Source organism: Notechis scutatus, chromosome 3 (assembly GCF_049901735.1).
Source record: "Notechis scutatus isolate UNSWTSFEM ecotype Mainland chromosome 3, rNotScu1.2, whole genome shotgun sequence".
Taxonomy (NCBI): domain Eukaryota; kingdom Metazoa; phylum Chordata; class Lepidosauria; order Squamata; family Elapidae; genus Notechis; species Notechis scutatus.
Genome location: NC_142011.1, coordinates 199,631,211 through 199,659,008, shown reverse-complemented (window position 1 = coordinate 199,659,008; position 27,798 = coordinate 199,631,211). Strand labels below are relative to the sequence as shown.

General features: G+C 41.6%; 1 protein-coding gene across 1 annotated transcript; it reads left to right on the top strand.

Moving 5' to 3' along the window:
* On the top strand, positions 1–27,798 carry OC90 (otoconin 90). The gene is made up of 11 exons (XM_087959008.1): positions 1–145; positions 3,609–3,783; positions 4,984–5,096; positions 9,192–9,320; positions 11,520–11,561; positions 14,456–14,560; positions 19,891–19,941; positions 21,535–21,627; positions 22,289–22,463; positions 23,701–23,807; positions 26,726–27,798. Exons 1-11 carry the CDS (start codon positions 1–3, stop codon positions 27,040–27,042), a joined length of 1,452 nt encoding a protein of 483 aa, XP_087815134.1. The 3' UTR covers positions 27,043–27,798.

Here is a 27,798-nt window from a genome sequence, read left to right as displayed (position 1 = left end):
ATGGACTTCCATCTTAATAATAACCAAGGCTGTATCTTTATATGTAGAAACTATTTATGTTTTAATAGTTTATGTTTCCCCTCAGATAATATCACCTTCTTCAACGGAGTCTTTGAAAATGTGGAAAGTGTTGCTTTGTTCTTTGGTAAGTGGGCTTTTATTTGCTTGTTGGTTTCCATTGGATTAAAGGATCCCTTTGTCTGTATCGGTATTTAACAGAATAACAGAGTTGGAAGGGACCTTGGAGGTCTTCTAGCCCAACCCCCTGCTCAAGCAGGAAACCCCCTACCATTTCAGACAAATGTTGTCCAATCTCTTCTTAAAAGCCTCCAGTATTGGAGCACCCACATTTTCCAGAGGCATGTTGTTCCATTGATTAATTGTTCTAATTTTTGCCACGAACGATGAAGAAACGTGGATGCATCAGAATGCAGACAGGTGCAAAGAGCTAGTCGGCTGCATATCGTGAATGGAAGGTGAGACAAAGCACAATTTGTCAGAACTCTTCTGGTCTTTGCTTTGAAATACAAAAGTAAAATTGATAGAGCACATGGCCAAGCAGGTATAGATTGGCCCATTCATCTGTCTGCACAAGATCCACATCATTTTTCAGCAGTGGCTTTCTACAACATCTCAGCGTTCACCCAAAACATTTAACCAGCTTAAAGGAAGATAAGGCAGATGCATTTCTTAAACCAGCTCGATTTCATTAGTGATAATTTTACTTGTTAGCTTTTGTTGCTTCTAATATGCTTCAGGGTGTTGCTTAAGAATATTAATACAAAAAATGGATTACATTTGTTGTGTGAAGCTTCTTAGAAACCAGAGGAAAAAGGAAGTCACATTACCATACCTTTGGGGTGGCCACCAGCTGATATTTTGAAGCTTTGCATTAGAGGAGATGAATAACACTGTGCTACTAACATTAATGAATATCTTTGATGCAGCAGATTTGGCATTCACAGTGTAGTTTCAGCCTTTTGAATTAGACTCAAAGCTCCAACAAAGTTCAGATAAACTTTAATATAGACCTTAATAGCTCACAAGTGGCTTATCAGTAAGGTAAATTTTTAAAGCAAATCTAGTGAAAAATCTTGAATTCATTTATTGGAGTCACCTCATTGACAATCGTGGGATGAATTGAATGAAGCCATGCAGTAAAAAAAACCTAAAAGGACAAGTCAAATATAAGTTATATTTTTATTAAACATTCTGATTGTTTAATAATCAGAAATGTATGTATATTATCGTTGAGGAAAGAAGAAAGGAGGGAGAAGAAAGGAGGGAGGGCAGGAGGGAGGGAGGAAGAAAGGAAAGAGAAGGAAGGAGAGATGGAATGAGGGAGGGATGGAAGTAGGAAGGAAAGAAGCTAAAGTGAATGCCTTTAGATCTGCCAATGAGGCAAAAGCATATTTGAGATAACGAGAGGGTTAAAGAAGAAATCCCTTCCGCATTATTTTGACCACTGATCTCGCTACTAAAAGGTGCCATAGGTGAATGATACAAAAAGTTGGATTCCTCTGGAATTTAATATATCCCAAAAGAAAAGGAAATGCATTATGAATTATACAGGACACATATTTTTGTAAAAGTTCTAAGAGCTAATTAATGAAGATATATTGGCAAAAAAATCAGAAAATAAAATACAAGCTGAATAGTCAAGATCTTGTTGATGACCCAAGCTCTGTAAAGGACCTCGGAATACTCACCTCTAATGATCTAAGTGCTAGAGCCCACTGCAACTACATAGCCAAAAGGCATTAAGAGTTGTTAACCTAATCCTACGTAGCTTTTTCTCTGGTAATATCACACTACTAACCAGAGCATACAAAACATTTGCTAGACCAATACTCGAATACAGTTCATCAGTCTGGAACCCACATTACGTATCTGATATTAGCACAATTGAGAAAGTCCAGAAATATTTCACAAGAAGAGTTCTCCACTCCTCTACTCGTTGTAGAATACCTTATGCCACCAGACTTGAAATTCTAGAACTAGAAAACCTTGAATTACGCCGTCTTCGGTCTGATTTAAGCATGGTATATAAAATCATACATTGCAATGTCCTACCTGTCAATGAATACTTCAGCTTCAACCATAACAACACAAGAGCACACAATAGATACAAACTCAAAGTTAACCGCACCAAACTTGATTGCAGGAAATACGACTTCAGCAATAGAGTGGTCAATGTGTGGAATACTCTACCCGACTCTGTAGTTTCTTCCCCAAACCCCAAAAACTTTAACCTTAGACTGTCTACTATTGACCTCACCCCTTTCCTAAGAGGTCTGTAGGGGCGTGCATAAAGCGCACCAACGTGCCTACCATCCCTGTCCTATTGTTTCTCTTATTCTTCTTTTTATTTTTCTTATATGTACCCATTTCATGTATTCACAACTATGTATACACTTATACTTATTATCTTGTAAACAATTGGCAAATCAAATAAATAAATAAATAAATAAATAAATAAATAAATAAAGATGGAAGTATAGATAGAATGTATATGGCCATCCAACTCACAGTAGGTCTGGGCAGCTTACAGAAATAAAATCCCAATACAAAAGCAAATAGCTCCTGCCCTGCCCTCCCCCCTGGACAATAATCTAACCACTGATAGGCGCCATATCACCCTGAGGTCCTTAGGCCTGCCTGCAAAGCCATGTCTCTGAGGCCTTTTGAAGGAGTGTCAAAGTGAAGCTAAACTTCCATAGGGTTGCTGTTCCACAGGTTGGGAGCTGCTACAGAGAAGGCCATTCTTCTTGGTTCCACCAGATGGACCTCTTTAAGAGAGGGGTCCTGTCACATCCCCTGCCTTCCTGCTCTGATAGGTTGGATAGATGAAGAAAAAAAAACAGCCCTTCAAATAGTTTGACCCCTGGCAGTGTAAGACTTTAAAGGTAACCATTAGCAGCTTGAATTGGACCCGGAAGCAAATCAACAATCAATGCAGCTTTCTCAAGAGAGGTGAATCATACAAAACCACTTGTGGGCATTTTGAACACATTTGGATACTTTTCAAGGGCAACCTCATGTAGAGCATATTGCAGTAGTCAAAACCAGAGGTAACTAGGGCAGGGGTGACTGTGAGCAGAGATTGTCCATCTAGCCCTTATGTTGCCCAAAGACCTTCACAATAAGCCTACAAGATTTACCTAAACTTGCATTTCCTACTTCTACTCACCAGTTCCTCCTTGTTTTGCTTTTTTGGAAATTAAGAGATTTGCAAGACAGCCCTTAAAGGATATTTATTGTCTTTTTAGATGGAGGATGAGCCAAACCTGAAATTTTATTTTATTTATTTATTTATTGAATTTATATTGCCGCCTATTCACCCATGGCAACTCGAGGCAGCTTACAGAATGTAAAATCATGTATTAAAAAAACAATAAAAACTAACAAAAAGAATCAAATAAATTAATAAAGTACAATAGAACAAAATATGGGAAAAAATTAAATAAATAAATAAAAAAATCATGGTCCCAAGCCATGAAGGGCTTTAAAGGTGACAACCAGCACACCTGTCGCAGATATCAAACTTATCCTTCACTTTGCTTGGATGTCAGATTGATCAACTGATTCGCTTCTTCCCATCTTTGCAGATTGTTTGGGCTCTCACTTCACTTGGCTTCAGTCCATATTCACCAGCTTTCCTCCGTTGCTCAACTTTGTGAGCAGAATGAAGTGTGTGACTGGCATTTGCCCAAGAGACTTTGAAGACTATGGCTGTGCCTGCCGATTTGAGATGGAGGGCTTCCCTGTGGATGAAGTAGATGGGTGAGCTTTGGACCTTAGAGGTGTTGACTTCTTCCTATCACCCTACTTGGGTCTGTAGAGATTCTCAATCACCAAGGTCAGGGTTGTCCCAATGTGCTTTTTCCAAAAGACAACTGGATTTTCTTAGTGTTGTTTTTTTTTTGAAAAATGTTTCTCTTCTCATCCAAGAACCTTTTTGAAGTTCTTACTAACAGATGGGGAATGGAAGGATTTATATTCTTCGCAGTCACCTGGTTGTTAGCACTCTGAAGGTCTGTCATTAGTTCTCCAAGAGGGTTGTTCAATTTTAACATAGATGGCCTCTTTGACCCCTCTTTCAAACCAGCAGTCCGCTCTATCCAGAATGTGAACTTTGCTGTCTTCAAAAGAGGAGTGAAGAGGCCATCTATGTCAAAATCAACACCCCTCTCTCAACTGAGGAGGCAGAGGTGGTATTCAGCAGGTTCTGACCAGTTCTGGAGAACCGGTAACAGAAATTTTGAGTAGTTTGGAGAACCGGCAAATACCACCTTTAACTCGCCCTGCCTCCCCCATCTATTCTCTGCCTCACAAGTCCCAGCTAATTGGCTAGGTCTTCATTTGTTGCCCTGCACCGGAGGCAGTTTAAAACCAAAAGTGCATTCCATTCTTATCTTGCAAAGATTGTAACTAAGCCACCGGAATTTCTGCTGAGAAAACCCCTAATTGGAGAACGTGATTGATGACTCTCAGCTGTGAACATGTTTTGTTGAAGAATATGAATTACGAAACATCCAGAGGGGTGGGAGGAAAACAGGATAAACGGTGATAGTGAATTACGTGTCTCTAAATTGGCTTCATACGGGCCATGCCAATATATTCGCTCCTAATAAATACTTTGACATTTTTGAAGCTTGGCCTCAGGTTCATGATTTAATTAGGGCAACTGCCGGAAATCCTGACAGATACCTTATGTATTCCAAGGAGAAGCTAAGTTTGAAAAAACAAAGCTAATCCTTGAGCCAATCAGTCGTGAGATGGAAACCAGACCAGTTTGACTCCTGATAAGTCTTTCCATTTTTTTTAGTTTTGTGGTTGTTCAGAAACGCTCGGTGAATTAATTGCTTAAATTAATGCTTAAAGCGGTTGAGTCAGCCAAGGCCGAACTTTCAAGCCGCCAGTAGGTTCACAAACTGTCCCTCCTAGTGATATTTTGGTTTTCTCTTTCTCTTCTGGAATCAGCTGCTGTTTTCAACATCGGAAATGCTATGAAGAGGCAACGGAAGAAGAATGCACCTGGGATCCTACCAAAATCACCATGAACATCAGTTGTCTAACCAAAAACATCACTTGTGGTGAGGTTGAAGTAGTAAAGCAGTACAAAACAAATTTTTAGTCTCCTGTTTTCTCTTGTTAGTGAAAGAAGTCATCTCCTGACTTGTAGAGGTAGCTGAGTAGGCTTACAACCAGTAGTGGGATTCAGCCAGTTCGCATCAGTTCAGGAGAACTGGTTGTTAACTTTCTGAGCACTTTGATGAACTGGTTGTTGGAAGAACTCATTAGTACAGAGAACCAGTTGTTAAATTATTTGAATCCCACCACTGCTTACAACCGTTCATTTAGTGACTGTTCAAAGTTCTGAAAAAAGTGTCTTATGACCGTTTTTTTTACACTTATGACCATTGCAGCATCATCATAGTCACATGAAAAAAATTTGGATGCTTGGCAACTGGTATGTATTTATGATGGTTGCAAAGTCCTGGGGTCATGTGATCAGCTTTTGGGTCCTTCTGTCAAGCAAAATCAATGGAGAAGCTGACATGTTATTAATGTAACAACTGCTGTAATTCACTCAACAACTGTGACAAAGATCATAAAATGGGGCAAAGTTAACTTAACAACTGACTCGCTTAGCAACAAAAAGGTTGAGCTCGATTGTGGTCATAAGTCAACCTGTATAGATGTATAAAGTGGTTCAGGAATTACCCAGATTGTCATGCCCCTGTTAGAATCTGACTCCGAGGGAGAGGAGGAACAGCTGACAGGGAGTGGGAGTGTGGCTTCAGAGGTTGTGAAGGAAACTGGGGACAGGCACAGGCTGGCTGGGCATTCAGAGGAAGACCCAAGCTCATCCCCTCTTCATCCTAGGGCATGCAGAGAAGAGCAGATAAGGGAGAAACATGAATGGCATGGTCTATGGGGGAGGAAAGGGCCTTGATCTCCTTCATGGGCTGCAGCTGTGAGGACTGTTTTAAAGGACAAATTGCACATGGGCCAGTGCTGGAAGCAAAGCGTGAAAATATTTCTAGTCTGTCAGTTCTTATCTGAGTTCTGGCATCCTTCCCAGTGTGTGTATTTCGATATCTGTAGACATCTTCAAGCCCTTATCCTGCCTTGTCTCATTAATTAATTTTTTTTTCCTATTTATAATTTATATGTATTTTGAGTTTGAATAGAAGTTCTTCCTTTTCGCAACTGTTTGTGGGGGAGTTTTTCTCTCCAGTCAATGATAATTGGACCTTTGAAGCCAAGAAGGAATTAAAGGGACTTCACCTGTTTTTGTGACTTTGTTCCTTTTGTATCCCACCCTGGGTCAACACACAGACTCACATTCTATTATTAATACAGTCATGTGCTGTAAAAACAAGTTCAGGTAACCCTTGATTTACAACCATTCATTTAGTGACCATTTCAAGTTACAACAACACTGGAAAAAAAGTGACTTATGACCGGTTCTAGAACTTATAACTATCACAGCCTCCCATCTTCACAGGATCAAAATTTGGGTGCTGGTCATTTGACATGTTTGGTTGCAGCATCTTAAGGTCACATGATCACCATTTTGTGTCCTTCCACAGCCAGCTTCCAACAAGGAAAGTCAAAAGGGGAAGATGGATTTGCTTAATAGCTGTTGTGATTCACTTAACAACTGAAGTAATTCACTTAATAACCATGGCAGAGAAAAAAAGATTGTAAAATTAACCAGTGGGACAGCTTGCCATCAGAAGGTGTAGGTGCTTTATCACTGGGATTTTTTTTTTTAAAAGAAGAGACTAGACCAGGGGTGTCCAACCTTGGCAACTTTAAGCCTGGAGGACTTCCAACTCCCAGAATTCCCCAGCCAGCAAAGCTGGCTGGGAATTCTGGGAGTTGAGTCTCAGGCTAAAGGCCAACGGTTGACACCCTAGACTAGACAGTCACTTGTCTGAAATGGGTATAGGGTCTCCTGCTTGAGCAAGGGGTTGGACTAGGTGACCTCCAAGGTCCCTTCCAGCTCTATTCTGATTGATTGATCGATTGGGCCCAACTCATTTAATGAAAAGCAATGAAAATGCTGGTCTCAATTGTTGTCATAGGTCCAGGACTACCTGTAGCAAAAATATTGTTGCGCAATCCTATACAAAGAATATTGCAATCAGGGGCATCTACAAGGGGGCAGGGTCAAAGAAGTCAAGATGGCCACTGCCCAATTAAAGCCTCACCCCCTTTTAAATGTACATTATGCTTGCAGATTGCAAAGGGCCGAGCTTACATGGTGCAGCTGAAGCTGCCCTCTTGAGTTATTTTGACTTCTCGCTGAGGATACACCTGATTGTAATCAGTGGTGGGATTCAAAATCTTTTACTACTGGTTCTGTGGGCGTGGCTTGGTGGGCATGGCAGGGGAAGGACACTGTAAAATCTCCATTCCCACCCCAATCCTGGGGGAAGGTTACTGCAAAATCCCATTCCCTCCCTACCCCACTAACCTGCTTTCCAGCTCCGTTCTCCTGTGCAGGGCAACCAAAGAAGACCCAGCCGATCAGCTGGGACTCGGGAGGCAGAGAATAGATGGGGGCAGGGCCAGTCAGAGGTGGTATCGGCCGGTTCTCCAAACTACTCAAAATTTCTGCTACTGGTTCTCCAGAACTGGTCAGGACCTGCTGAATACCACCTCTGATTGTAATTCAAATACTTATTGTTCTGAAAAGGAGGGCTCAACAAAATCGGCACGCATGATGATGTGACTGAAGCAATATTTTTTTTTTTGATGTGTGTCGAGAGCTTCAATTACATCCTTGTGGGTTTTTTTTTTTTTTTTTTTGGATAGTGGACAGTTTTGTTGTGAGGAAGGACTTCAGAAGTCTTTTTATTAATCTCCAGGAAAACACACAGCAGTTCATGCAGAAAACCAATTATATGCCTCACAGCATATCCTCCTATGCATATCCTGTATTTCTTTGATGCCATCTCAACTTTATCATGTTGCCCAGATCCCAAACATTTGGAAACTTTAGAAATTGGATAAGCTTTAAGTCCCAAAGTCTCAATTTTTAAAATTAAAACTAAGACTTTAGTTCAAGAATCACGCACTGTGAAAGGATGACAATCAGAGGTGGTATTCAGCAGGTTCTGACCAGTTCTGAAGAACTGAAATTTTTGAGTAGTTCAGAGAACTGGCAAATACCACCTCTGACTGGCCCCATCCCCATCTATTCTCTGCCTCCCGAGTCCCAGCTGATCGGCTGGGTTTTCTTTGGTTGCCCTGCACAGGAGAATGGAGCTGGAAAGCAGGTTAGTGGGGTGAGGAGGGAATGGGATTTCGCACTAACCTTCCCCCAGGAGTGGAGAGGGAATGGAGATTTTGCAGTATCCTTCTCCTGCCATGCCCACCAAGCCACGCCCACACAACTGGTAGTAATTTTTTTTTGAACCCCACCACTGATGACAAAGTTCGCGCCATCCCTAACTTTACAAACTTTAGCATGTGAGATAAAATCAGGATACAATTTATCATCTCACATTGTTCTTTTCTCTTCCTCTTACTGTTGACATCCCCCATTTCTGACTCTATTGCAAAATCATGTTGCTTATCCCAACCTAGAAATAATAAGGCCAACCTAGAACTAAGGAGTCATTTCCTGACAGAACAATTAATAGAAGGAACAGCTTGCTTTTGGAAGCTGTGGGTTGTCCATCACTGGAGCTTTATAAGGAGAGATTGGACAACAATTTGTCTCGAATGGTATCCTGCTTGAACAGGGGGTTGGACTAGAAGACCTCCAAGGTACCTTCCAACTCTGTTATTCTGTTATTGCTCATCCCAATAATTTAACCAGCATGGCAGATTGTATTTTCAGAGAAGCTACTGAATTTTATTCATGCCATTCTAGAATGAACATTCTTCCCAACAGTTTAATTCTTGGGGGAAACAAAAGCATTTTAACAAAAAGATGAATTTTCTATTGTGTTCAAATGACTTCTTGCTGTGAGGTGAACTCAATCTTGCTTTCCTCCTGCGGTGATGAATTGTGTCTGGGTCCAGGATATAAAATGTTTCCCTCTGGGTCAAAACCTTACAGAGAGTCAGCAGATTATAGCAAAAAAAAAAAAAAAACCATCTCTTTGTAAATGGGCTTTTCTCTCTCTTTCTTTTTTTACATGCTGTTTTTTTCTTATTTTCCCTCCCAGGATCTGAGGATTCCTGTGAGCATCTGCTCTGCAACTGTGACAAAGAAGCTATTGAATGTTTCTTGCATTCTCCCGTTAACTCTTCCTTGAATAATTTTGACGCTACTCTCTGCTCCTCTCTGGTGACAGGTGAGAAACTTGGGGGAAATGATCTCTCAGTTCTTCCTTCCCGTTGAGGTCCTTCATTTCCTTGCTCGGTAAATTCATCTTATTCCTTTGAAGGTGCCACGGGTTGAAACGAATTAAGGTCGCCTGATTTTACCTCATGCAAGAGTTATCCTAAGGCAGGGTCTGCCAATCTTGGCGACTTCAAGAGGTGTGGACTTCAACTCCCAGAATTCCCCAGCCACGTTGACTGGAGAATTCTGGGAGTTGAAGTCCACACATCTTAAATTTGTCAAGATTGGGAAACCCTTGCCTAAGGGGCAGGGGTGGGATTCTACCGATTCGGACCGGTTCGGGTGAACCGGATGTTAAATTTGCATCTGGTTCACCGAACCAGTATTTGAACCGACCGACCGGCTGGCCTACTCTTCCGGTAGGCCGCACCACCATGGCCACTCCCATCCAGCAACTGGGCAGCAAACCGGTTGCTGGGATTTTGGAATCCCATCCCTGTTAAGGAGAGATTTTGACACTCCTTATATAATACATGGTGCTTGGTTATAATAAATTTTGGTTCCCAAAGTAGTAAACAATTTGGCTGATTAATGTCCAGCATAGGCCCCATACCACCCCTTCCTTCCATGGCATAATGACATTTCTCTTTGCTCCTTGATGGACCATTCCTTAAATATCCAACATTGATCACTTCAGGTGTAAATAATTTATTGGTTTTATTTATCTATTACATGGAAAATTATCCCTGCAGAAATAAGATTGACCCCACTTCGATACTACTTCAACAGGCCCTGAAAACATGGTTTGGCCAATGGACCTGGGGATTCCAGAGTGATTTAGGGCCCATCCCATGGTTGGTTTGATTGTTCTCACTAGGGAGATGGCGGTTTATTGACTTTTATGTTACAACAGTTCATTTAGTGACCGTTTGAAGTAATAGAAAGGGACGCATGTCTGTTTTTCACACTTATGACCATTGCGGGATTCCCCACCGTCATGTGAACAAAATTCAGCCACTGACTCATATTTATGATGGTTGCAATGTCCTGGGGTCATGTGATCCCCTTTTGTGACCTTCTGACAAGCCAAGTCAATGGGGAAGCCAGTTTTACTTAACAACTGTGTTACTAACTGAACAATGGCAGTGATTCACTTAACAAGTATGGCAAGGAAAATGGTAAAATGGGAGCAAAACTCTACTTAATTGTCTCACTTAGCAACAGAAATTTTGGGTTTAGTTGTAAGTCGAGGGCTTACATATGTATTTTTGGAAGCAAATGGCAAATATTCAAACAATTGAAACCATTCCTAGCCATGAAGGTCATCTGGGGGAGGGAGGAGGAGGAGTTCTCAAGATGGTGGACATGACCTGCCCCATTTCTATATGGAAACACCTATCAGGACTCCCACAAATCCCACTCATCCAGATAAAAAGTCTCTAGCCGCATCTCAGAAAAAGTAAATTGGTTTAATAGAAATTGCCATGTTGGTGCGTGGCTGGGTGCAGCCAGTACTAAATCACACCATACATTTCCCCCTTGACCCTGGTCTTTCCCCCACCCCATGGATGTGACTTCTCCAATAGGACACATCAGTCTCCAAGAGTCATCCATTCATTATGCTCTCCAATAACCTTCTTATGCTTGGACAACTTTGGGCTGCTGAGTTGATATCTAGGCATTTCAAGAATGCCTTGTTTTCCCACACTCCCTTTTTCTGGCAGCTAAAAAGACCAAAGGAATATCTTTTTAGCTGACAACACCTTTCCTGGCATCATGATTGCTTCAGATGGACTTTTCTGACCCTGTTCCCCCTCTATAGAATTGGCTATTCAAGACCTATCATCAAATAGAGGTAGGATATGATGGACTTTTGAACTGGCACCAACTTTTTCTTGTCAACTTGCCCTAAAAGTTTGCATATCCCTCAAAAGCTAGCAAGCCAAAGATCTGGATAAATTAAATGCTAAGCTAAAAATCTCAGGCACTTTTTTTTTTTTTCATTGCAACTTGCCAGCCCAGAAGAAGGGAGCACCTGCTAGGCTTTTTAAGGCATGGATCAGGAAATAGAGCATGTCGGAAAGGAATATGATATGTGTTGTAATCACAATATGCTACACATGCTTTATATACATGCAATAACTTCCTGTGATATTATATGCCCAATTATATGATGCATTTATATAACACATGTTCCCTCTCTTTTCAGAAACATCTAGTGTGAAAATCCACACCACAGTTCCTGCTTCAGGTATGGTTCATATCTACAGAATATTAATTTAATAAACCTATTTGGATTTTTCCCTCCAATTTATAGGACCACTTGATTCAAAATGAAACTGGGGGATCTTGGGACAAATTTAAAATCTGGTAAAACCCACAAAAACAAAGCAATTGGCAGTTGTGCACCATCACTCCATAAAACTCTTGAAACCTCTCTCAGCAGGTCTAGTGCCCTTGAAGTCTTCAGTCTTTTTAAAAAGATTAGTTGGCCACCATGATGGAAAATGTGTTCTTCTTGGATCCCATCAAGTGGCATTGGCATTGATAACTTTCCTGAAAACTAGTTTACTTGTCAATACACAGGTTTGCATCCCTTAGATTAGGGGTCTTCAAACTTGACAACTTTTTAAGACTTGGGGATTTTAACTCCCAGAATTCTTCTTCCAGTCATGTTAGCTCAGGAATTCTGGGAGTTATAAGTCCACAAGTCTTAATCTTGGCAAGTTTGAAGATCCTTGCCTTAGATGTTTAGAGAATGGCTGATATGGTTAAGAATTTTGAAGGCCTGTTTTTTTTTTAAAGAAAGAATAACGTGTCTCTTTGCCAAGTCTATTTTAGCAGAGCAGTATTGATTTCTGGGCTGCAGAAAAAAGCAAACAAAACCCCAAACTTAAAGAATACTGCTCTTTTAATTTTTTTTCTGCAGAGCTTCAACACCTGAGGCCCAAAGAAACTCAGTTAACAGATAGGATTCTGGCAGATGGTTGGTGCCTGTCCTTCTCCTCTCCTTGTTTCATATTTCTCTTTCTGGATGCTTTTTTCTCCAAGTGAAGAGATTGTTTAGTCAGGAAAACAAAAGGGATCTATAATACTATCAATTAAGAAAATGCACGTAGATTGTATATCGTTCCTGTAGAAAGTGAGCACCCACCCCTCTCCTAGAAGAATGAAATATTCTAGGAAATATTAAAAAGGAAGAATATTTCTCTGGATGAGAAAAGGAGAAACATGTTTTTAAAGACAAAGAGCAGCTACCTGCAGCTCCCTTCCACCAGCAGATATTTGCCGCACATTAAGACTGGGCCAGTTTATCTACAAGACAATTAGAACTTCAGCTCCAGGGTGATGGGATTAAGACATGACCCTCAGGACATAATAGGATTAGCCCTCTATCCATCTAGTAGTAGGGCTCACTGCATTGCGAAATCACCTGGGGACATTACAACACCCAGCAAGATTCAACCAAATGTATCTCAGACAACTTCAGCTATGACCCCTGCATAGTCCCCTGGGAGTCTGACAACCAATAGAATACACTTCTTGCACAGGAACAGGAAGCTCAAGGGCAAGGCCCAAGAGAGGGTATAAATATCCCTCTCTCTCCACTTCATGTGTTCAGCTGCCCAGGACCTAAAACCCATGTGGTCCTGTCCATCAATAAACCATCTTTCCAATCAGCCTCCATGTTTCCAGTGTCTTTCTCCCCACTGAAACCAGATGGACATTTCTTCCAAAATTCCTTTTTCAAAAGACTTGGTGTCTTGATGTCCTCTTTTGTAGAAGCAATGAAGCTCCTAAAATTCAGGATGAAGAGGTGGAATAAATGTAGATCAGGTTTACAAATTTTTGGCTGCCAAGTGGGCGAGACAACCAAGACCTTATGAACAGATATAAAATTCTATTTTGAATGGACAGATGATCGCTGCAGCTTAACATTTTGACTCAAAATTAATCAAAAAGAACAGAATAAAACCTAACAGGGACTGATACAAAGTTCTTTATTTTCCAAGAAATGAGGAATTATGCATTAATGGTAGATAGATTTTAATATATTTCTTTTTCATTCCCTATTCAACTTAATGGCAACAATTTACATAGATGTTTTAAAGTTGTTTTATTGCTTTTTTTCCACCCCAAACCTGATTGTCAACTCCTTTGCATATTTTACAGAAACACATAAATATACAGAGAAGTCAAATGCATAGGTATAGTGTGGGGAATACTGCATGCGGGTTATTAATAATACGTGTGAAAAATTCTTAGATCACAAGGTGACATGAATTCACAGGGGGATATATTGCGACCCAGTTTAGGAAAGTGGTGAAGGTGCTGGCCTAAAAACCAGGAGACTGTAAATTCTAGTCCCATTTTAGGCATGAAAGCCAGCTGGTTGTCTTTGGGCCAATCACCAAAAGACTGTGAGTTCTAATTCCACCTTAGGCCTGCCAGCTGGTTGACTTTAGTCAGTCATCAGGAGGCTGTGGCTGACTTTAGGCCAGTCACCAGGAGGCTGTGAGTTCTAGTTCCTTTTATGCCTGGAAGCCAACTAGACAACTTTGGGTCAATCACCAAGAGACCGTGAGTTCTAGTCTTATCTAAGGCATGAAAGGGATTGATCAAGTACAGCCAGCATTTGTTAATGCAACATGTTACAATCACATGCAGCAAATTGTGATGCAACTTGTTACAAACTAGGAAGACAATTGTTTTTTTGAACTGACACATCACATGAAGTTTCAGAACATTCAGATCATTTATTCCCTCAAATAATTTTATTCAGTTCCTTTTGGGCTTCTGATACCTTGCTAAAAATGATGGAGTGAGTTTAGTCAAAATACGCTGTAAATTTTCAGACACCATACAGCTTTTCATCTAGTATGAGAACAAAAATAGCTTGTTGCCTGGAGAATTTTTTTTTAAAATGGGATTATAGTTGGTGAGGATTCAGGCAGAAAGAGTAGTGAGGTCAAAGTTTTGAAATATTTCTGTAGGTGGCTAATCTGATTATACTGTAAAGTAAGATGCTTCTATCTGGGCAAAAGCTATAATTGTCATGGCTGACATTTTCATTCAAATGTCATTAAGGTGTGTTTAGCTCACACAATCTCACAAGGATATTTTGTTTTATTACCTATCTAATAGTTACTCCCCAGCCCACCACTGGCGCACCTGTAATGATTCCGGGAGCTGAGCGTAAGTCCATCAGTACTACAATTATTATTATTTTATCTGACTTATTTATAACTTGTTTAATAAAACCAATTCATTTGAACCGTTATTTGGGACAAGCAGAATGATGGGTTGTTTTGTGATCAAGTCTACATTCCTGTATTGATAGCCTTTTATTCTAAATAGTTACTGCAGAATTGGAAAGCAACAGTAATACCGATTTCCAGAGAGGAAGAAAAGAAGGGGAAGGAGGAGGTACATTTTTGATATTTGTAAAAGTTCAGATGATTGCATTTGCATGAAAATATGAACTTGGTAATACCCTGTTTCCCTGAAAATATGACCAGAAAGTAAGCCCTAGCTTGATTTTTACACATGTTGTGCCCAATATAAGCCCTACGGCCAAAATAAGCCCTAATTAAGATCCCGCTCACTTCAGAGTGGATGGGTAAAAATTAAGCTAGGGTGGGAATGGGGGAGTGGAGCTGCCCTACTACTTACTTTTGGACAGTTGTAGTCGGATCTTGCTGGCCCATTTCTTCTGCAGCCGGCAAGGCTGGCAAGGCTTTCCTGAAGGCCTCTGTAGCTGATAACAGAGCTCCAGATTGATCCAGAGCTCTGTTATCCATTGCAGAGGCCTTCAGGAAAGCCTTGCTGGCCACAGAACAAGAAGTTTCTGAAGGCCTCTGACAGCAAAAAGAGGCTGGGGGCGATGCACGCTAGTAAGATTAGTCAGTGGATGATTTCCCCCTGAAAATAAGACCTGGTGCCTTTTTGGGTGGATATATATTCTGGCACAGCAGTAGGCTAGCACCAAATTTAAAACAGAAACGGCTGAGAAAGTCTGACTCACAGACAAACACAATACAGAAGCCTGATGATGGCAGATGAGATTCTGCCGAAATGTTGCTACAACTTTAAAAGCACAACTATAATGACGTGGGGAAATACCCAAACAAAGCACAATACAATACATACATACATACATACATACGTACATACATACATACATACATGACAGGGTCTTAGTTTTGGGGAAACACAGTATATCCTGTAACTTAAATAAAGACTTTCAATACCAAAAAAAGTATAATGATAATTCAGGGGCATCCATTGCTAGTTTGATATAGTGGTTAAGATACTAGCCTAGAATCCAGGAGACCATGAGTTCTAGTCCTGATTTAGGCATGAAAGCTGACTGACTTTGGGCCATTTGCCAGGAAACTCTGAGTTCTAGTCCCATCTTAGTCAGGAAAGTCATCCAGGTGACTTTGAGCCAAACACCAGGTAACAGTGAGTTCTAGTCCTGCCTTGGGCATGAAAGCCAGCTTGGTGACTTTGGGGTGATTACCAGGAGATGGTGAGTTCTAGTCCTGCCTTAGACATGAAAAGCTGACTAGTTGGCTCTGAACCAGTCACTTTTTCTCAGTCCAGCCCACTTCACAAAGTTGTTGTTGTAGGAAAAACAGAAGAAAGGGGTATTAGTAGTTTACTGCTTTGAGTTATCAAAATACTAGTAAAGGCAGAATAAAAATCTAATAAATAAATATTGATTATCATTGCCATATTGATTTCCCCCCCCTACCCAACAAATCTCCCCTATCTATTTTTCATGTCATCCAAAGTCATAATTTACAGAGGAAAAAATATGTGTGTTTTTTCTGAATACTTAAGTAAGACAATTCTTTATTTAAAAAAAACCCACTTGTGATGATTCTTGGAATAAATTACAAAGTAGGATTTGTCACAGAATCTGGTTTTAATTTTTTTCCTTTGACAGATGTTCCTCAATATTCCAGTGATTTGCCTCTGAACAACCATGAAAGATGTAAGTTAATACATTCTTCTGGACTGGTGCAACTGAAATTCCTTGAAATTCTTAGTTTTCCAGAATAACCAGACATGATGGATAATGAATCTTTTTATTAGCTTTTTCTTTTTTATATTAGTACAGTGAGATGCAGATGGCTGAACAGCATTTGAATGTAGATTTTTCCACACTTAATCCTTCGCTCATTAGACCAGGACATCTCAATGACCGTACCTTTTGCAGTAGATACTAATAGAAGATACTAATAGTATCTTCTATATCAAGAGTTCCCAAACTTGGCAACATTAAGACTTGTGGAGTTCAACTCTCAGAATTCTTCAGTCAGCATGAAGAATTCATGAAGAATTCATGACTACTTCAGCTTCAACCACAACAATACACAAGTACACAACAGATACAAACTCAATGTTAACCGCTTCAAACTTGATTGCAGAAAGTACAACTTCAATAACAGAGTGGTCAATGTCTGGAATGCACTATCTGACTCTGCAGTTACATCCTCAAACCCCCCACTCCTTTAACCTCAAATGATCCACTATGGACCTCACCCCATTCCTAAGAGGTCTCTAAGGGGCGTGCATAAGCAAGGGTGGGTTTCTACCAGTTCTGTCCACCTCTGTAGAACCGGTAGCTCTGAAGAGCAGCAGACATAGAACCGGTTCTATGTCTGCGGATGTTTTTGCTCACCCACCCACCCAGACTCTTACCTGATCTTTATTTCCTGATTTTTCAACTTCAGCCGCCGAACGAGGCACAGCTGCAGTTAAAAAAGCAGGAAAAGAGGGCTGTTTCAGAGGCTGCTTCTCTGCACGCAGCGTGCTGATGACGATTTACAGGTGACGATTTACAGGCGCCCACTCGCAGCGTGCAGGGAAGCACATCATAAATCACCAAACCTTGTAAATCCCGAACCGGTAGTTAATCCTGGCATATCCCACCCCTGTGCACCATCGAGCTTCCCATCCCTGTCCTATTGTCCCCATTTATTCATACCTATTTCCTGTATTCTTACTCATGTTTATAATTATACCTATTATCTTGTAAGCGATTGACAAATTAAATAAATAAATAAATAAATTCTACATCAGACTCTAGAAAGAGTACAGAGAAGAGCAACAATGATGATTAGGGGACTGGAGGCTAAAACATATGAGGAATGGTTGCAGGAATTGTGTATGCCTAGTTTAATGAAAAGAAGAACTAGGGATGGCATGATAGCAGTGTTCTAATATCTCCGGGGTTACCACAAAGAAGGGGGAGTCAAGCTAGTCTCCAAAACATCTGAAGACAGGACAAGAAACCATGGATGGAAACTAAATGAAAACTCAGGGGCTACCACAAACATCAGGGGTTGCCACAAAGAAGAGGGAGTCAAACTATTCTCCAAGGCACCTTGAGGGCAGGACAAGAAGCAATGGATGGAAACTAATCAAGGAGAGAAGGCAACTTAGAATGAAGGAAATCAGTAGAACACCTCCAGAAGTTGTGAATGCTCCAACACTGGAAGTTTTTAAGAAGAGGTTGGATAACTATTTGTCTGTAATACTATAGGGTTTCCTGCCTAAGCAGGGAGTTTGACTAGAAGACCTCCAAGGTCCCTTCCAACTCTCTTATTCTGTTATCATTGCTTATCAGGAAAAAGGGAAAGTGAAACATCTAACTGGGCAGATAGAAAAAAAAAAGTGGAGCATCTAACTATGTACAAATGTGACTTCTTGCCCTTTGCTTTTATAATCATTGATGCCCTGATATCATATCATATCGATCAAATATGTGAATACACAGGAGACAAAGTGGAAAGGCTGGTGAAGGATCCCGTTCAAGGTAGATCTTTTAATCCATAGCTAAAACTACGCTGTCTTCGGTCTGATTTAAGCATGGTATATAAAATCATACATTGCAATGTCCTACCTGTCAATGAATACTTCAGCTTCAACCATAACAACACAAGAGCACACAATAGATACAAAACTCAATGTTAACCGCACCAAACTTGATTGCAGGAAATATGACTTCAGCAATAGAGTGGTCAATGTCTGGAATACTCTACCCGACTCTGTAGTTTCTTCCCCAAACCCCAAAACTTTAACCTTAGACTGTCTACTATTGACCTCACCCCTTTCCTAAGAGGTCTGTAGGGGCGTGCATAAAGCGCATTTCACCAACGTGCTCTACCGTTTCTCTTATTCTTCTTTTATTTTTCTTATATGTACCCATTTCATGTATTCACAATTATGTATACGCTTATACTTATTATCTTGTAAACAATTGGCAAATCAAATAAATAAATAAATAAATAAAAAACTGATGCACCTTGGTCAGTGATTGAGATTCATACCAAAGTAACCTTTTCATCACTTGATTCCTGAAAGGCTTGTGATAGCCTTTGGTCTATGTTAGCAGTACACAGAAGTGCCAATCTTTCACCATCTGCTCTGAAAGAAATTTTTTTTCTAAGACAGTGGTTATCCACCTTTGATTTGCAGACCCCTGGGCAGCCCCCAACGTCATCACAGGGGGTCAACAAAGGCTTGAAGAAAAGTTCTGATTTAAATCTTTAGTTAAGCCTTGATGGTCCATGGCCACACAAGGTATTTAAAGGTAAATGGTAAAGAAAAGGTTGAGAATCACTGCTGTAAGAAATTTCATCTTGAGGTAGATTTCATTCCTCATACGGATTCCTTCAAACGAACAGATTTTTGTTATAAATTATTTGATGATTTGATGCTTGTTACTAGGTTAAATCCATGCACATTTTTTATACCCGATATATCTGTTTTTCTTTCAGTTTCTTCAGATGCTGAGAGCAGTGGAGTCCTTGAAATCTTCAGAGGAGGGGGTACTGTATAGGTTTTCATGTTTCATTATGAAAACATGTAGAAAATGTATTTCAACATACTTCAACATGGGCTGAACCATAAGCCATTTCAGGAAGCACTTTTTTTTTCAACATCCAGATGGTCCAAGCATTGCCTAAGAGACAAATGTGGTTCAAACCTTATCTAATTCAAATATAATAAATTCTTGTATTTAGCAAGAGCTCATTGGGGATTTCCTTCCTTCCTTCCTTCCTTCCTTCCTTCCTTCCTTCCTTCCTTCCTTCCCCTTTCTTTCTCTCCTGTAGTTTTCTTGGTCATTTCTGGAAGTGATAGAAGTTTACTTCAGCTCATTCAGTTAAGCATCGAACTTCAGTTTTCATCATCTGTAAAAAGGAATATAATTAGACTTATATACCACTTTACAGGGCTTTACAGCCCTCTCTAAATGGTTTACAGAATCAACATATTGCCTCCAACAATCCGGGTCCTCATTTTACCCTTCTGAGGTGGGTAACTCAAAGTCAACTTTGAGCCTGGTGAGATTTGAACTGCCAAACTGCAGTCAGCCAGCGGTCAGCAGAAGTCGCCTGCAGCACCACACTCTAACCACTGCACCACTGCAGCTCACTGAAATAGAAAAGGCATTTGATTGCTTAGAGAGTCATGTTTTAAAATATTCCTGATCAAGGAAATTACAAAAACCACAAACATTATCTGATATGGTAACACAAACTTTTCTTCTGTATGTTGCTTTATAGCTGTAACCCAGAAGGATGCAACTATTGCTTTTGATAATTCTGAACTAAGAGGTAAGTTGGTACTTGCAGTTTGTTCCCAGGGTAAACAAATCCTCAATCCTGCTGTGAAAAGTGTTTGCTTAATTTACAGTTATTGGAAACATCATGTGTCTTCCTTTTATGCTGGCCTTTAAAAAGGGTGCAACTGAAAGTAACCTGGCTTGCAAAAACTTTTATGCCTTAAGTGACTTTGCTAAGAGTATATACACATCTTACAGCCAACATTCCTTCCTACCAAGTGTATCTTTCCCCGTGTGTTAAGGCAATATAGCAAGACTTGGGAGATTGGGTGGGAGAAAACATATTTATACTTGACTTAAATTAATATAGAGTCTAATCCTATTAAGAAGTAAAGGAGTTAATCCTGCTGTCATTGTTCCAACTAACCAACTCCAAACCAATAAACTCCGAGATAAACAATTCCTCAACAGAATTTTCACATTGGCACATCTGGGAAAACCCAAATCTGAGAGTTCCAGGTTTTCCCTTCCCAAAAGAGAAATCAAAGATCCATCCCCAGCACCCATCAGTCCATCACATGGCCCAATCAAATCATTGTCCCAACTGGAGACATCCTCCCAGTCACTCCCTTCCAGGTGCAGGGCAACATGTCCTTGACTCTCTGAGAAAGAATGTTGTTGCGTCTAATCTTCTACCCTACTATGAAATCCCCCCTCCCAAATTCCCAGGCACTAAATGTGGCAGCCTGGAAGCTTCCAAGTAAAAAAAAAATGGTTTCCAAGGCTGACACCTGCATCTTTTCTCAGGATTGTCAGAGAGCTATTTGGCTACCATAAGAACCACAACTCCTTCACCTGGGATTAGCACACCAGAAGCAGACTTCACGCCAGCTTCAGAATTTCCAAGACCAGCAAACAGCGGCAAGTGAAAATTCCTGTTGCCATAGGATTCGTTAGGAAAAAAGGGCAATGCAAGCACATCTGTGCTTGTAGGTTTAAAGTGCACCTCTACTCTTTTTTAATCATCATTATCATTCTAGTCTTTGTCTATCCATGGCAGGATTAATCCACGGCTCTTCTGCACCAATACAAGGTAAAAGGTAAAGGTTCCCCTCGCACATTTCCGGCTCTAGGGGGCAGCTCTAGTCATTTCCGGCTCTAGGGGGCAGTGCTCATCTCCATTACAAAGCCGAAGAACCAGTGCTGTCCGAAGACGTCTCCGTGGTCATGTGGCTGGCATGACTAAATGCCCAAGATGCACAGAACACTGTTACCTTCCCACCAAAGGGGTCCCTATTTTCCTACTTGCATTTTTTACGTGCTTTCGAACTGCTAGGTTGGCCGAAGCTGGGACAAGTAACGGGAGCTCACTCCGTTACATGGCGTTAGGGATTCGAATGGCCGAACTGCCAACCTTTCTGATCGACAAGCTCAGCATCTTAGCAACTAAGCCACCACATCCACAAACATCCGCACCAATACTTTTTATATATAAGACGACTTATTTAAAGTGAAATTCATGGAAGGATGGCACAGTTTGTTTGTTTTTTAAATCAAGAACGCTACAGGATTCTGCTTTGTTTTTGTTACTTCTTTAATAGATCTTATGTCCACTAAAAAGGCATCTTTTTAACCCCAAATCCAGGACATCTCTTCAAGATAGTTGGGGAGGAACCTGTGACATTTTCTACAACGATTCCAGAAGAGTCACCATCTCCTGAAGAATCTTTCAGAGAAGGTATGAAATGCTTTCACTCAACCCAATAATTTAACTGGAAGAAAAGAGAGGAGACCTATAAGATACTTTGAGAAAGTAGTGTTGTACATTAAAGAAAAATGTAAATAGAAAAAACGTGATTCACTAGTGTATTAATTCTTTAGGAGATATTAAAAAAAAACACCCCTCCATTTCGTGACTCTGGAATCCCTTAATTCAGGGTAGAATTGCAGTGACTGGATGGAGCTGAGCATTTACTGGCTGGATGCCCTCCCTGACACCATGTGGAGTTCATAGCAGATATTTTCTCCTTGTGCCCTAACAGAGAAACATCTGCCACAATCCAGGATTGAACTCTCAACTTTCTGAGTGGGAGGCGAGCACCTTTACTACTAGGCCACCATTTAGGAGATACCTTGGGTTTAATTGTTTTTTTAATAGCACACAGAAGTTATATCAACAACTGCCATTTGCTAGTGGAATAGACAGTTCCAGAAAAAATGGGTTCTTTATCCTAATTCAGCCTTATTTTTCTGATGCCCAGATCTTCTCTAGAAGGTTGGAAGATAAAGGGTAGAAAACCTGAAGAATATTAGAGACACAGCAGAAAAGAGAATTCCGTAGTCCTCTGAATATGTCCTCAACAGAATAAAACTGTGAAATGTGTATCTCCTCTCCACAGCGTGTGATCGTTTCTCCTTTCTACAACGGGGTGATAATGGAAAACTCAAACAAGAGTTTCCACAGTTGGGTGAGATGCTCTACTGCTTGACTAACCGGTGTCCAGAGGAGTTCGAATTTTATGGCTGTTTTTGTGGACAAGAGGGAAGAGGACATCCCACCGATGAACTGGACAGGTAGCTAAGATTAAAAGCAAAACAAAGGAATTGCCTATGCTCCTAGAGCAGCATGCATTTTGTTAACTAGCTAGATAAATAAATAATTGCAGTTAACAATAAAATAAACAGAGAAAAAAAAATCTTCCCCCATTTCTACTCAGCCAGAGGTATTGGACAGGATATTAGATATTATGTACCGCATTGATGCATTCAAAGTTATCAATATGTAGCATGTATTCAATGTGTTACATTAATGTATTTCCATTGTGTTCTTTTTCACTGTTGTTGTTATTATTATTATTATTATTATTATTATTATTATTATTATTATTATTATTATTATTATTATTATTATTCTGTTTTGTCCTTCCTTCTTTCCTTCCTTCCTTTCTCCCTCCCTTCTCTCTTTTTCTCCCTTCCTCCCTCCCTCCCTCCCTTCCCTCTATCTCCTCCCTCCCTCCCTTCTTTCTCTACTTCCTTCCTCCCTCCCTCCCTTCTTTCTCTCCTTCCTTCCTTCCTTCCTCCCTCCCTCCCTTCCTAAGCATTAGTAGTCAAAAATGACTAGGGCACATAACCAAAGATGTCTAATTAAAGGAGAAGGAAGTAAAGGTACATGATAGAATGATTTGGAAATGCCACTTTCAAAAGTGCTCAGTCAACCTTCCTTCCTTCCTTCCTTCCTTCCTTCCTTCCTTCCTTCCTTCCTTCCTTCCTTCCTTCCTTCCTTCCTTCCTTCCTTCATTTCCTCTCCTTCCTACCTTTTTCCCCTCCCTCCCTCCTATCCTTCCTTCTTCCCTTCTTTCCTCCCTCCTTCCTTTCTCTTCCTTCCTTCCTTCCTTCCTTCCTTCCTTCCTTCCTTCCTTCCTTCCTTCCTTCCTTCCCTCCCTCCTCCCCCCTCCCTCCCTCCCTCCCTCCCTCCCTCTGTTAAATAAATAAATACTGCTTTCTGGGTTCTACTAGCTGCATTGCTGAAGTAACAGGACCCATATCATACCACTCTTGTCAAATCTCAAAGGATGGGCAGAAATCATAGAGCAAGATGATCCTCTTTGTTCCTCACCTCCGCTTGTGGCTGGCTTGCTTCCTGCCCATGTCCCATCATTGACCTGAACCAGATGATATGATAAAGCAAGAGAGAAAATATTTTTCAGAATATGATACCTGCTAGGTTTATACCAATGTAAAGAACGCTGCAGTACGCGTAGGTAGAAAATGGTTTTGAAGCCTTAGTTCTCTTATCCTTTCCATCTAACAGATGTTGTTTCTCCCATCAATGCTGCCTGGAACAAGTTAAAAGATTGGGATGTCAGCCAGAAAAAAAATCAAGATCTGAAGTTGTGTGTTTTGATCACACCCCAACATGTAAGTTTTGAGATCGCGGTGTCCAAGAATCACCTCTTTCTTAAATGACACATTTTTAAAAGGAAAAAAAAACCCCATCAATTGTCTCCGGTAAATATAGGAAAGTCTTCAAGGAAAGGATTTCAACAGGGTTAGAATTTCATCAGATCTTTAGAAATTCACCTCCCCAATCCCCAAGGAAGATACACTTGGGGTGTGTGTGTGTGTGTGTGTGTGTGTGTGTTTGTATGTCAAATGTGTCAAAATGATCAACATGACCAAATAATCAATTTGAATCCTTGGTGCTCTCTGAGTTTAGTTGTTTTCTTGCAGATGATTCATTACCCAACTAGGTAACATGCTAGTGCTCCTTTCTAGAACTGAGATGTTAGTTGGGGATTGCTGGATGTTTATTATACTTGCCTTGTTAGTGTTTGTGGGAATCTGCTTTTCTTCACTCCTTGGTTCTTAGCAGCTCTTGGAATAATCAACTCTTGTCTCTATAACATGCACTGCATACCCTTAAGAAGAGGTGGGACTTTGATTGCCAGTAGCCAACAGCAGACAATATTGGTAGGTCAGGGCAGGGGTGGGCTTCAATTTTTTTTAGCAAAGGGTTCTCTGCCCAGTTGCTGGATGGGCATGGCCTAGTCGGCCTCCTTCACCATGGTGTGGGGGGGGGAGTTTTTGCCTTCCCTGGGCTTCGGAGTCTTTTCTTGAGCCTCCGAAAGGGTGAAAACAGCCTCCCCGGGCTCCGGAGGGTCTCTGGAAGCTGTAAATGGGCCCATTTCCGGCCTTCTCGAACTTCTGGGAGGCCTGTATTTCACCTTTCCTGAGCATCCATGTGTGCCCTGCACTTACCTGTATCAAAAACGGGCTGCGTGGGGACTTCTGGGAGGGGCAGGTTGGGGTGGGTGGGGCCAGCCAGGAGTGGGATTTGGGGGGGGGTTGTCCCAACTGCACAGAATCTTAGCTAGAGGATCTCCTGAACCCCTGCGAACCCCCAGCAGCCCACCCCTGGATGGAAGGCTGAGTTAAACTTGAGCTGGTTGTTGTGGCCCGTCAGTTGCCAGCAGAGGTAGCAGCAGACTCTGATGAGGAGGATGTTGAGGGAGAACCTGGGCCAGCTTCAGAGCCTTTGGAATGCTCTGATAAGGAACCAGCATCGGAGACAAAGACAGAGATGGGGCCTTCCATCCTCCCTCCTAAGTTGCATTAACAGAGGGATACAATCAAGATCAAGGGAGGTACTAATACCACTCTATCAAGCCTTAGGAAGACCACACCTACAGTACTGCATCCAATTTTGGTCACTACGTTATAAAAAAGATGTTGAGACTCTAGAAAAAGTGCAGAGAAGAGCAACCAGGATGATTAGGGGACTGGAGACTAAGGCATATGAAGAACGGTTGCAGGAACTGGGCATGGCTAGTCTAGTGAAGAGAAGGATCAGGGGAGACATGATAGCAGTCTTCCAATATTTGAGGGGCTGCCACAGAGAGGAGGAAGGGGTCAAGCTATTTTCTAAAGCGCCTGTAGGACAGACAAGGAATATTGGATGGAAACTGAACAAGGAGAGATTTAACCTGGAAATAAGGAGAAACTTTCTGACAATGAGAACCATCAGATACAGATAGTTGTATGTCAATCAACCAATGGAACAGCTTGCCATCACTTGAGAACTTCAAAAAGAGATTGGACTGCCATTTGTCAGAAATGGTGTAGGGTCTCCCGCTTGGGGCGGGGGGGTTGGACTAGATGACCTATAAGGTCCCTTCCAACTCTGATTATCTGTTATCTGTGGACAGGCAGCTCTCTTTGAGGCCTGAGCTGAGTGAGGGGGAGGAATGCCCATCATCCCACCCCTGGATGGAAGGCTGAGTTAAACTTGGGCTGGTTGTTGTGTACCGTTGGTTGCAGAATCTGGTGAGGAGGGTGTTGAGAAAGAACCCCAGGCCAGCTTCGGAAGGCTCTGATAAGGAAACAGCATCAGAGAAAGAGACAGAGATGGGGCTTTCCATCCTCCCCCAGTTGGAGAGGGGCAGCTTTCTTCAGGGTCTGAGCTGAGTGAAGGGGAGGAACAGATGGGGTCCATCCCAGATGTGCATATGCACAGAGAAAAAAGGAGAGGAGAGCAAAAGAAAGCAATAAGCCGGCTCTCAGGGAGAAGCAGATGCAGACAATAGGTAGCCCCTCTCTGGCAAGAAAATAAATAGGAGTGGTTTGAGAGTGGCTGGTTATCCTAGACATCCATTTGTTTTCTAGTATACAGCAAGCAATTCAGATTCCTTGGCTAAACCCAGGTTTGTTGAGACTAATTACGTTTGATTTTTGGTTTATCCTTGTGAATAAAAGACAGAATCTTATCTAGGGGCTCCCCCAAACCCCTGCGAACCCCCAGAAGCCCACCCCTGGGTCAGGGTTGAAAATCAGGGGTCCTTGGTGCTCTCTGGGCTTGGTGGTTTCCTTGCAGATGCTCCATTACCCCACGAGATAGTGATAATGTTAGTGTTGCTAGCAGTGATAACATCACCTAGTTGGATGATGAAACGTCTGTAAGAAAACAGTGAAGCTCAGAGAGCACCCAGGATCTCTTATTTGATTGCTTGACCTCCTGTCTGACATCATTGGCTCTCTACCCCATGGACAATGTTGCTAGGATGGCAAATACTTTCTGACAGTGAGAGCAATCAACCAAATGGAACAGAAGTTGCCTTCGGAAGTTGTGGGAGCTTCATCCCTGGAAGCTTTCAAGAAGAAATTGGAGTGCCCTTTGTCAGAAATGGTGTAGGGTGTCCTTCTTGGGCGGGGTTAGACTAGAAGACTTACAAGGACCCTCCCAACTCTGTTAATCTGATAATTCTCACAGTGAGGGCCTTATTGAAGGTGTGTTGAGATTTGATACAGAAGCTACTCTCCACCATCTTCCTTTCTCTTAGGTGTTGGATGGACCCTGTGTGAAAATCTCCTGTGTTCCTGCGATAAAGCTGCAGCCGAATGCATGGCGGCAGCCCCGTTCAACGAAAGCTGGAGGTTGTCCAGCAGACAGGCTTGCCAAGAGGACAAACTGGCTTGCCGCTGGGCAGGGCGTGTGAGGCCTCCAAGTAGCCCTCCAAGAGGTGCCAGAACGTCAAGTGAAGAAGAAGAAAGTAGCAGCGAGGAGACAAATGCAGCTCGGCCCCTCTTGAGACGTGGAAAAAGAGCAATACGGAATGGCAGACGAAGGTCCAGAATAGTCCCATTGCAAACAAGATAATCTCCACTTCTCTGTCCAGCTACAGATCTACTACTGGCAGCGTTGCTCAAGAGGCAGCCAGTAGTGTATCCTATATAGCTGGCCAGTCTTTTCTTAAAAGCCTCCAGGGATGAAGCGCCCACAACTTCTGAAAACATAAGTGATTATGTCAGCGTTTCAAGTAACAAACTCCAACCCAGTAAACTCCAAGACAAGCATTTTTGTAAAGTTCCATTGTATTAGAGTTGTCATATTGGCACATCTGGGAAAACCTGAATCTGAGAGTTCTGGGCTTTCTCACCCAAAAGAGAAATCAAAGGTCCATCCCCTTCGCCCATCAGTCTATCACATGGTCCAAGCAATCTTCATCCCAACTGGAGACATCCCTCCAGTCACTCCCCTCCAGGTACAGGGCAACATGTCCTTGACTCTGTGAGAAAGAATGTTGTTGTGTCTAATCTTCTACCCCCTTATGAAATCCCTCCTCCCAAATTCCTAGGCACTGGATGTGGCAGTGTGGAAGCTTCTAAGTAAAATATGATTTCCAAAGCTGACAGATTAATTTGTTCTCAGAGTTAGGGAATTTCTCCTTAATCCTAGCAACACTGTGGATCATCCATCAATGGAGGCTTTTAAGAAGAGACTGGACAACCACTAGCCTAGTATAGGGTCTCCTGCTTGAGCAGGGGGTTGGACTAGAAGACCTCCAAGGTCTCTTCCAACTCTGTGTTATCTTAGAAGAACAACAGGATGTAAATGTGGGAGATCTTCTATTTA

Excerpts from the sequence above, each read along its gene's own strand:
- OC90 (XM_087959008.1), top strand. The coding sequence starts at position 1 with ATGGACTTCCATCTTAATAATAACCAAGGCTGTATCTTTATATGTAGA. Across the intron at positions 11,562-14,455 it reads CACCACAGTTCCTGCTTCAG|TTACTCCCCAGCCCACCACT; the intron begins GTATGGTTCATA and ends CCTATCTAATAG. Across the intron at positions 21,628-22,288 it reads TGAAGAATCTTTCAGAGAAG|CGTGTGATCGTTTCTCCTTT; the intron begins GTATGAAATGCT and ends TCCTCTCCACAG.